An 11,571-nucleotide genomic window follows, 5' to 3' on the forward strand; every position below is an offset into this window, starting at 1 on the left:
GCACAAGGCAAAAAGGACAAGGAAGGAGAAGAAAGTCTTGGACAGGGAAAGTCAAGATAAAGGTGATGCCACCAAGGTGAGGAAGTGGCCACGTCCAGGCCAAGCAGAGATAAGGAGAGGACACAACCTGAGGCCAGGAGAAAAACAACTGCAGTCAACCCAAAAGATGGATTGGAGAGAATATTCCTATTTCAGGAATTCCTGTTGAAGTGTAAGAAAGGAAACGGGCTCATGGGGAAGACAGGGATTGATGGAAACACGGATAGAAGAAAAGGGGCAGTGCTATTGGACACGTTCACTGGTGTTCCTAATCCTGAATTTGGGGGGGTTTTTTGGCTCACTCCCCTTGGAGCAGGGCTGGCTTGTCTCCAGAGCTCCTGCAGGAATTGCCATTGCCTTGAGGAGCGTGCAGAAGCCCATCCTTGGCTGGAGGCAGCGGGGCTGAGAACAGAGAGAGGGGAAGTCCCTGCTCTGGGCAGCATCATTCCTGATTCTCCAGCAGTGACAGGGAGCAGCGCTTCCTCAGCATTTGGCTAAAATCCATCCTGGGAAAAGAGCTGAGAGACTGCAGGGCGGCTCCTGGTGGCCCCATAACTCCAAAATCCCCCAAATCAGGGCTGACCTGGGTTTGCACCCTGCAGCAAAGCGGGGGATGAGCAGGACTCTGCACCTCCACATTCCCTGCAGGAACCAGGGATAAGGCAGCAGCATTCCAGCAGTTCAGCTGGCTTTGGGAACCCTCGTGAGGCTCCCGTTTGCAAAGCTGTCCATGAGGATGGAGAGGAGGCACTGCAGGAAGAGCGATGTCTTTCCGTGCATTTCGGTTCCTTCGCCAAAGAGATTTTGGGGATTTTGCTGGGAAGGGGAGGAAAGATCTCCAGCTCATCCCTCTGGGATCCTCTGGCACTGTGGGGATCCAGGACTGTCCCTGGACAGACAAGATCTTCTCCACAGCTGAGAAAGGGGCAACCAAGTCATGGCCTGCTGTCCCGACCTAAGGAATTTCCTGGAGCTGGAGAGGATTTTCCTGCTTATGGAGAGATGGTGAAAGCCCACAGTGACGCCCAGGGAAATCTGGCTTTATAACAGATAAACACCCCCAGGAGCTCCCTCAGGACCAGCTGGAGTTTGAACAACACAGGAGGAAGCCCAAAGGGAGGAGGTTGGTCAGGTACCTGGGGCTTCCTCTGGCTCAAGGTGGCATCACGCGCTTGGATTTAAACCTGGTCCGTGCCGTTGGAAGGGGATAAAATTAAGGAATTTTTTGGGTTGGAGTGACTGTGGTTTTTTCCCCCCTCTGCCCATACCCAAGATTTGGCATTTTGTAGTCGCTGAGCCCTCTGGCCTCACTCCAGGAACACCATTAAGGAGAAGCTTTACGGCTGCTCCCAGGCTTTTCCCAAACCCCTACGGCCAGTTCCGTGTCCTGCAGGATGAATCCTTTGGCAACCACATGGATAAAGCCCACGGGAGGTTTGCACAGGCCTGCCCTCTTCCAGCTCCTCCTATGGAGACATCCAAGCAGGAATTTGGGATGTTGTGGAGCACTTTGAGGGCACCAGACACACATGTGTCATTATCACAACTGACCTCGGAAAAAGACAAATGTTTGGAAAAAATTCCTTCTCCATCCCTAACGCCGAGCTAAAAACCCAAACCCACCCACCACACTGGGTCAATATTCCCAGGTTAGATAAAAGAATCAGCCACAGGGATGCAGCTCCCCAGGTTTGCCTGGAAAATGGGAACAGCAGGATCCAAAGGGCAGGAGCTCTGTCCCATCCTTGATCTCACCACAGCCAGATCCTGGCCCCAGCAGCATTCCCAAGCTCCCAGCTCTCCTTCCCCACTCAGCAGGATCCCAGGAAGGAGAGGGAAGTGGTCCAAAGTGCCCCCTCCACTTTTCCAAGCCAAAGTAATTAGGTTTTACAAATTGCTGATTTATCTCGTAAAGGATCCTTCCTGGTGTGCTCAGCCCCCCTCTTTATCTCTGGCCTCTGCAGCATATTAATTAAAGATGTCCAATGGCAATAATTAGGCTGGGCTCTTGAATTCCGACTGGAGGAGGGAGTTTTACAGATATCCTCATCCAGCTGCTCGATATCACAGATCCCAGATTGATTCACCCACAAATCACGTCAGGAACGCCCATCCCAAAGGGAAGGAGTCTGGGAGAAAAGAGAGGGCTGGAGGGTGATTGGGACAGAGGGTGTGACAGTGGGGATGTCCTCGCTGGCCATCCTGGGGAATCACTGGGAAAAATGTGACCCCAGATGTTCCACCTGACCCTGTGGGGCCTCCTGAGCACAGGGTCACAGAATCCCAAAAGGTTTGGGTGGGAAGGGATCTAAAAGTTCCTGTTGTTCCCACTCCCTGCCATGGGCAGGGACACCTTCCACTATTCCAGAGTGCTCCAAATCCCATCCAACCTCACCTTGGACACTGCCAGGGATCCAGGGGCAGCCACAGCTGCTCTAAACTCCCTGTGCCAGGAGCTCCCCACCCTCCCAGGGTGAGGAGGAATTCCTTCCCAATCTCCCATCCAGCCCTGCCCTCTGGCAGTGGGAAGCCATTCCCTGTGTCCTGTCCCTCCATCCTTGTCCCCAGTCCCTCTCCAGCTCCCCTGGAGCTCCTTTAGGCCCTAGGAAGGGCTCTGAGGTTTCCCTGGGTCCTTCCCTTCTCCAGTGAATCCCCCAGCTCTCCCAGCCTGGCTCCAGAGCAGAGGGGCTCCAGCCCTTTGGAGCAGCTCCGTGGCCTCCTCTGGAATTGCTCCAGCAGCTCCACATCCTTCTCACACTGGGAGAGCTGGAAAAGCACTGCAGGTGGGGTTTTCAGAGGGGGACAATCCCCTCCCTGAACCCCCTGGTCACTGCATGGACGTGGGGACACATTTTCTGCCAGGACACCCTCCTGCACCATCCCACCTGGCAGCAGGACACCGTCTCCAGCTGGGTGACTTCCGTGCCCTGTCCTGTGTATCCCAGCTGCTGCTCCCATCCCACAGACCCTCCCCTAAACCCCACCCAGGCATGGCAGAGGTGGCTGGAGATGCCACCTGCACTGCCCACCTCGGAACGTGCCTGTCCCCAACACCACACGGAATCCACAGCAAACAATCCCCCCCTCCAGCCCTGCCAAGGCTTTCCATCACCAAGCCACGCTAAAAACACAGTCAGATGCTTCTGCTGTGGCTGCTAATTTGCCAAAAATATGCTCTGGTAACTGCTTACACAGGGGAAGGAATAAAGTATGGATTTTTGAGTATGCAAATCTAATCTGCAGGCACGAACACGTGATGGGTGTTAGTCATAGTGCTAATGCTGGGTGCATCCAGACATGGTGGGCACAGGCAGGGCTGGGCAGCCAGGGAGGCACTGAGGGGAAGGAGGAGAGGATGAGGAGGATGAGAGCTGTCAGGGGCTGCTGTGTACAGAATTCAATCTGGTTTGGTGCAGGAGTCAATCAATAATGAAGAATTACAGCTCGTGTCAGCTTGTACTTCTAAAAGCAGGGAGCCTCCTTCTAAAAGGATCGAGCAGTGGAGGTGCTGGGTTTGGGTGAGGTTTGGAAGGAGGTGGCTTTGGAAGGGGTAGGGATGGGAGCAGGGATGGGTTTGGAGCAGCCAGAACCTCTGCAGGAGCAGGCTGCAGGGAGGAGATGGATTTCTACAGCCTCATTCCTCAGCCAGGGAATCTGCCTCCTCCTCCTCTTCCTCCTCCTCCTCCTCCTCCTCTGGATGCAAAGAACAACAAAAGTATTTCTGGCTGAAATGCCATGGAGCAGGGATTGCTGAGCCGTTCTCCTTGGGGAAAATCACCGGGAAATCGCAGGTGGCAGGAATGTTCCTCTGTGGGGTTTGAGCCCCATCCCAGACACGGGGACACTTTTATGTCCTCACTGCCTGTCCCAAGGATGCTCTGCAAGCAGCGGGGTGAAGGCTCCTCCCTCACTGGGAAACATTTTTAAAAATATATATATATTGTATGGGAATTAATGTTTTCCAAGACGTTTCAGCTGTTTGCTTCAAGGGGAAAATTTGTTCTTCAGGAAAAACCGAGCTTGTCCTGAGCATCCCCTCCCTCTTCTCATTGCTTCTGCATCTCCTCCTTCCCCAAACCCGTTGGGAAGTGCCTTTTCCAGCCAGAATTCAAGGTAAGGCTTCAAAGAACCACAATAAAGACAATCAGATCTTGGCTTCACTGATTCTGATGGTGCCTCTCAGGCCAGTTGTGATTCCTCTCAAAGCTCCAGGTCCTGCAGTGAGGGGAAACACGACTTTTAAAAGGAACCGACCAAAGGAGGCCATTTCTTGTTGTCTGTCCTGGGGGTGGGAAGGGCTGGGTTTGTCAGACGCAGAGAAAGTCAAGGAATCATCATCCCCTGGTGAAATGGGGCCACAGTTTTCCCAGGGCAGCTGAATCCCTGCGGATTCAGCCTCCAGCTGGGGTCAAAAGCAGGATGAAGTTTTATCCCCAGGGATGCAAAACCACTTCAGGATATTGCTCAGCACCTTTATTAAGGCCATCGTGCTCCTCTCACAAAGCAGAGGGAAATTGGGCTAATGCTGATTCCCTTAATCCCCTCTGTGCTCTAATCCTGCCACAGACTCCGGGATCTCTCCCGTTCCTCAGCAGAGGTCCAGGAGAAAAGGCTGACTCCCAGTTTCTCCCAAACTGTGTGGGGTTTTGGGGGCTGCATCCCCCACCCCGAGGTGTGGGAGGTGCTCAGATGGGTGGGATGAGGCTGAGCTCCCCATGGATCAAGGGTAGGAGGCTGCTGCAGGATGGGAGGAGGCAAGAGCAGGGTTTATTTATTCCCTGTGAAATAAATCGTGGAATAACAGAGTTGGAAGGGACCTTAAAGCTCATCTCATTCCATCCCTGCCATGGGCATGGAGACCTTCCATCATCCCAAATTGTTCCAGCTCCCTCCAGCCTGGCCTTGGACACTTCCAGGCCTTTATTCATTCCAGGGAAACACCTTGCAAGACCCCAGGTGACACCCTGAGCTGGAAATAATCCCTTTGTAGCGATCATCTTCTTGTGGAAATCAGCAAAACGAGGGGCCTTGCTCTGGCTGTTCACTCATTCATGAAAATTCATGATGCTCTGCTGTGTGCTGAGAGTGAGTGGAACCTCTTCAGGGAATAATGTTGGGAAAGCAGTGGCTGTTCTTAGGGAATGCTCATGCATCCATTGCAATTTTTAAAGATTTTTGATGCAGAGGCCAGAATCTGTCTTTGAAGAGCCAATTTCAAGCCCCAAAATATAAACATCTGCCTTTCAAGTTGTTGTTTTTTTTTTTTTTTTGCAAGCTCACAATTGCTTTTTTAAAAAATTCTTTAATTGTTAGTTAAATAACTGAATCCTGGAGCAAATGACCATCAAGACTCTCCTGTAACTACTGCAAACTCCTGCAAAAAAACCTTCTCTTGCTCAGGAGTCCAATTGCTGCCAAAACCAGATCCAAAGAGACAAAAACCCTCCCAAGAGAGATGCTAAACCTCAGTGTTCTCCCCTAAAAGAGCATCCCCAAGCTCACCCTGCCCAGCTCCTCCATCTCCAAGTCATGCCTACATTAATACAGCTCATTCATCTACGTCAGCGTTACCTGACTCAAAGCATTCAAAATTCATCAGGTTCATTTTAAAATCGAGGCATTTTTAAACAGAAGGCATTTTTAGCTCTTGTCTGCTGCTTCCCCAAGCCTGGAAGAATGACTTTTCTGCAATAGCCTGGGTGGAAAACCTTGCTTTCCAAACCGAAGCTGAAAATCTTGCAAAATCACATGATTCCACAAGCTGGAGCTTCTAAAGGGAAAAAAAAAAATAAAAAAATAAAATGTTCAGCTCCAGGAGCAGATGTCACCCAACCACGAGGAGCCCCATGGGATATCAAATCACATGTAAATACCCTGAGATTTGCATTCAAAGCCATGAGAAACCCACCCCAGTGAAATGACATTAATTCTGTGCTTCAGGGCTGAAGTCACCCTGTGCTGTGGGGCAGGGAGAGGGGGTGGATGGGCTCCCCAAAACTGGGGTCCTGCACAGTTCCCTGGAGAACCACAGCCTGGAAAAAAGGCTTGGGAAGATGGAGTGAGAGTCTGAGGCCTGTCTGGCAATTTCTGTCTCGTGTTCTTTTTCTCCGAGGTCAAAATCCTTCTTCCTCTGTCCTGAGCTGTACCTGAAACTAAGCAGCATGTTCCAGTGAGAGAAGTAATTACCATGAGTTCATAGCATTCATTTTTAATGAGGCTGGTCAGAATCTTCATTTAGTATTTTGATTCATTTTTCTGCGCTCGGCAGCTCCTGACGTCTCCGGCTTTGCTCTCCTGGAACCACTGCAAGCAGCTTCCAGACCCAAATCCAGACAGTGAGATGCTCCAGCACCTAAATCTTGCCTTTTTAAAACGAACCCTCAGCTCCTGAGGGGGTTGTTAGGAGCAGCCCCGGCTGTGTCTGGGTGCTGCAGGAACGGGAGGATGGAGGAGCAGGGCGCTCTTGTATTTGCTTGTTTCCGCCCACTGTTTAAAGTGCATCAACAATTCCTTCCCGGCAGCAAAACAAGGGAAGAGCTGGTACTTTTAAGGTAATTCTGACATCCGTGCTATGAATAGATCCTGATGGAAATTTGCCCTGGCTCGTCGGTTCCCTGCGCAGGAACTCGGGGCCGGGGTGGGGACAGGACCCAGGCCACTGCCATTGTCACCCCGTGGGACCTGGGGATGGATTTGGGTGGGAAGGGACCTTAAAGATGTCTCCTTCCAACCCTCCTGGCTGCTGATGGCTCATCCCAAACCAGGGCTCTGCTCAGGTGAGGGGATGCAGCCCCTTCCCAACCAGGCAGGTCCCACACAGCATTCCCGCTCCATCCCCACGGAGCAGCCCTTGATGCTGGATTTTGGGAAAAATATTCCCTGCCTTTTCCCCTCCTCAACCACTCCCAAGTCATTTGGTCTGTAGCTCCTGGCGCACCTGCTAAGAGAGGTGTCATCAGTGCCACTGCAGGGGTGGGAAAGTGGGACATGGAGCAGGACAGACTGGCACAGCCCCACCCCGGCAGCTCCTAGTGCTCCGCTTCCCTCTCCCCATGGCAGGAATATTTCCCAGCCCGGGCCAAGAAAACCCACTTGCCTACTCAGCCGGTGCTAACAATGCAAACACTAATTATATTTCCCTCACCTATCAAAGGATGATTCATTTTAGGTGAGTGGGCACGGAGATTACACAAGATGAACACCACCATGCCACCGCCCGGCCCTTTCGGGGTAGCCCTTCCGAGAAACCAGGATTTAGGGACACTCATGGGACGTTCAGGATGGGGAGAGGATGAGCCTGGATCACAGCAGACACCTCCAGCCTGTCCCATTCCCTCAGGGATGCTGGGCCCATCCCAGAGCCCCTGCCTGCTTTAGGATCCCAGTTGTTCAGCTGGGAAGGAGGAGGAAAACAGCATTGCTAGGGATGGAAAGGGAAACAACAGATTTGGGGTTTCCTTCAGCCACCCCATCTCCTCCAGCCCCACAGCCATGGTTTCAGCAGCTCAACCCAAACCCAAACAGAGGATTCCCATGGGAAGGCTGGAGCTCCAACTCCAGCTGTCCCTGGGGTGAAATCACGGAGCATCCCCGAAGTCTCCGGGGCAGGAAGCAGCTGTGATGTCTCCTGACCTCCAGAATGATCAGAAGAGGGTCTCCAACCCTGTGGCCCAGGTGCCCCAGCCTCACATCGGTGCTGACCCAGGTGGATGCAGCCCCTTTTCCCCCGAAGCAGAGGAGCAATTCCTGCTCCCGCTCCGGAGCTGGGGGGAATCACACAAGTGCTTCAACTCCAAGCAATCCTCGGCAGCCTGGTTTATGTAATATCAGGGCGCTCTGGAGGAGGGCACGGGGGGTTTTTTTGGCAGGAAGACGAGGATCTATCAGCAGTGCCGGGGATGTCTGAGGGGGTGAGGCCACGGGGACAACAGGACAGAGCAGAGGCCTCGTGGCAGCCACGCCGGGGACGCTCGGCGACGCGTGGGCACCTGGGAGAGCAGCAGGGCTCCCGTGGCTGCTCAGGGCTCTGCCTTGATGGACACCAATCCCCCGGGCTGGGGGAGCAGCACTGGTTCTCTCCGGGCAGAGGGTCAGGGAGAGCGTGGGAAGGGCGTGGGGGGGACAAGGCGTGGGGGGACAAGGCGTGGGGGGACAAGGCGTGTGCGGCGTGGGAGGTGCGAGCTCGGCAAGCTGCGCGTGGGGTGCGGCGCTGCCTGCGCCGGCTGCGGGGCTGGTGGGACCCCCTCGGGGCCACCCTGTGCCACCCAACACACCCAACAGGCACAGCAGCATCGCTCCCAGCAGTGAGAGGTGTGCCCATCCCCGCTGCTCGGAGAGGGAATGGGAAAATTGGAGAGAATCCGGGGATTATTCTGGGGCTGAGCATTTAGGGCCCCATCCCCGAGCTTGGGGCTGGGGAGTTAAAAAAAATAATAAAATAAGATGTGCAAGGGATGAATATTTATCTGTGGGTGGCAAGTGACAGATGCTGGGGCGAGGATTCTTGGATACTTGGGTTTGCTGGAGGTAATAACTGGAATAGATTAATGAGAAACATCCTTCCCCTACAGTTGCCTCCCCGGTGCCACCGCTCCCGCACGCAGCGGCCTCTGGGACCCAAACACACAAAGTTCAGCCAGGCTTGGGGTCCAAAAGGCTGGAGGTGCCCAGGTTTGGTGGTTTCCACCCAGAATGGAGCCAGGTAACTGGGAAAGGGACGTGGCCTCTGCCTGCTGGGAGCTGAGTTGGTGGAAGTGGCCTTGGAGGTGGTTCTGGCCCAGCTGAGGTGGGAGAAGCTGGTGTGGAGGAGCTTACACAGTTACCAGCACTCTGCTTTTCCCCAGCACGGCATTCCTTCCTCCGGGGAAGCTTTGCAGAGCCCCGGAGGGACCAGCCACAGACCCTGCCCTTTCCCAGCACCGCTCCTCTTCCCTCCTCCCGAAATCGCAAACGCGCGACATCGCTTTCGGGTCCCCGAGCGCCGGGGAAGCTGGGCTGGCCTGACAAGATGGAAGGAAAAGCTCTTTGCTTCTGGTAGCTTCTCAGAAAACGCTGAAACTGCTGCTAAGCCGCCCCAGCTTGGGGATGCTGCCCAGGTTTCCCTAAAAAACGCCGCGCTGCAGAGGATGGGGAGTGTGCCGGGGCGGGGGCACGTGCGTGGCCGGGGACAGGGCCAGCCCTGCAAGACCCAGCCCTCAGAGACCTGTAGTTAGCCCAGACTTGTGTCTGTCCTCCCTCAAACCGCCCAGGCAGGGGCTGGGTGCCAGGAGGAGCCAGCACCCACGTTGGGAGCAAGCAGAAAACCCCCCCACAGCCCCTCCTGACCGCCTCGGACGTGGGAGACGGCGATGATTCCCTGCCCAAGCTTTATTCTCGACTGAAGGGCTGCTGGGATTTATCCATGGCTTCCAAACACACACCCAGCACACCCCAGCTCAGCCCCCAGCATCCTTCCAGGCAGCTGAAACAAAAGGTTGCAGCTCTCTTTTTCTCCGAGAAAAAAAAAAACCCCACCGGCAGAAAAATATCATTGAAAATCCCGAGGTGGTTCTGCCTCTCCCTGCCAGAGCATAAAACGAAAAAAAAAATGCATCTGCAGGTGAGGTTTAACCTCCCCTCCCTGTGCAACCACAAAGCAGCAAACTGGGTTTTCCACAGCAAGGTCTTGCAGCACCTTTTCGGGAAGGCTGCGATGGAGCTCCACGACGCTGCAATTTCCTCACCGGGGCCGTATGGAAAACCATAACGTCCTAAAAATAACCCGTGAGGCTGCTTTAGGAGGCCACGATTCCCAGGAAAACAAGGGGCCAGCGGAGCTCAGTGCCCCCGGCTGCCGGCAGGTAGGCCTGCCTCGGATTATGGTGGCAATTCCGACTGTGGAAGTAGCCACAACCCAGGGGAGAGGATGATACAGCCACTTACAGCACGGCACCAGCTGTTTCTTCCAGTTCAGCCCTAAAGCTCGTTAGCCCAGCAATTTTTTTTGTTTTTTTTTGGGGGGGTTGATCACTCCAATTGGGTTTTCTTGTTTTCCCTCTAATCCCAGTTTCCCCTCAGCATCTCGTTAAGCCGTGTTGACGGCAGAGAAGAGCTCTGGTGATCCCTCTGAGCCCCAACGCTAAGCATTAAGCCGTAAACTAGGAATGTAAGACTCTTGTCTGAATTAAAGTCTTTCCTCTGGCATCACTGAGCGTGGGGCTGCCTTTGGAGGGGCTGGAGGAGGCGCAGAGCCCCCCGCCCCTGGCTGGGAGCTGCCCCATCCTCCCCACCAAACACACACACACACACTCGCCTCCATCCTGCCCCGCGTCGTTCCCATGCAAATCCTACAGGTTCCAGTGGTGCAGTCAGAACTGCCAATCCCATGTGCAACTTGGGTTGTGTCCCCAAGGCCTGGCCCACCCCACGCTCCGACCCCTCCGGGCCAGAGCTGGGCGTCCCCCCAGCAGCACAGCCCCTTCCACATGCCAAAATCCTGCTGGAGGAGAGGAAAGAGGGAGGACCCAGCGCCCAGAGACCCCATGGAATACATGGGGCTACCTGTGGCAAAGAGCTGGGCTGGTGCCACGCTGGGCTGGCTCCTTCCCTCCTGCAGGGTGGGAGCATCCCTCGATCCAAGGCAGCAGGTTGCAAACTCCCAGACTCCAACCCAAACCCCGCTGGGAGGTTCTCCCCACCACCCTCCAGCCCACCAGCCAGAAAAGATCAATGCATCACCTACCTCCATCCGAGTAGGTCTCTGTCCCGTAGCCATCCTGTAATCCATTGCTCCAGGTGCCTTCGTACTTGGCCCCGTTTCCAGTGCATTCCCGGACCCCGTACCGTCCCTTAAATCCATGGGTCCACTCTCCTTTGTACACCCACTTCCCTTTGCTCTCCATGCCAATGCCATGGCGCTTGCCCTGCGCCCAGGTGCCCTGGTAAGTGTTGCCACTGGGCCAAGTGTAGACCCCCAGCACCTCAAAGCCGTGACTCCAGGAGCCCGAATATTCACCTTGACCCTTCGGGCCGGTACAGATTCCATGGCCATGAGCCTTTCCGTCCTCCCAGCCTCCACAGTACGACCCTCCATCGTCAAAATTAAACCTTCCCCCACTGGACATGCATGTAATTCGGTTTGCAAATCTCCCGAAAGGTGAAAAAAAAAAAAAAAAAAAAGAAAAAAAAAGAAAAAAAAAAAAAAAAAAGGAAGAGAAGACTAGGAAGAAATGCAGGAAATAAAATGTGAAGGATGACTTGGGGAAAAAATAAATAAATAAAAATAAAAATAATTAAATCAAATCGAACTCAATCGAAATCATGCACCAGATCCAGGGAGCTGCTTAAGCCAGTTTCTTGTGATTATTCATTCTCTGGGAGTATGTTGAGGATCAGTTCTCTCTTCCCCTGCTGTGGAAATAGGATCATTAAAAAAAAAAAAAAAAAAAAAATAGCAGCAAGAACAGCAGCAGCTATTGGGTTTTGGTGCAAACGACTCCACCTAAAAACCATCCAAGGCAGGGAACGGGGGTGGGGGAAAAGGAGGAAAAGAAA

The 11,571-nt window shown here is 53.8% G+C and overlaps 1 protein-coding gene across 1 annotated transcript in view; it reads right to left on the reverse strand.

The window, feature by feature from the left end:
• Window positions 1-11,212, reverse strand: part of JPH3 (junctophilin 3) — a 58,406-nt gene extending 47,194 nt beyond the window's left edge. Inside the window, exon 1 of the mRNA XM_066327486.1 lies at window positions 10,760-11,212. Coding sequence (XP_066183583.1) covers window positions 10,760-11,141 — 382 coding nt within the window. The 5' untranslated portion in view covers window positions 11,142-11,212. The remainder of the gene's footprint in view (window positions 1-10,759) is intronic.
• Window positions 11,213-11,571: the final 359 nt, after the last annotated feature.

This window comes from Sylvia atricapilla, chromosome 12 (assembly GCF_009819655.1).
Source record: "Sylvia atricapilla isolate bSylAtr1 chromosome 12, bSylAtr1.pri, whole genome shotgun sequence".
Taxonomy (NCBI): domain Eukaryota; kingdom Metazoa; phylum Chordata; class Aves; order Passeriformes; family Sylviidae; genus Sylvia; species Sylvia atricapilla.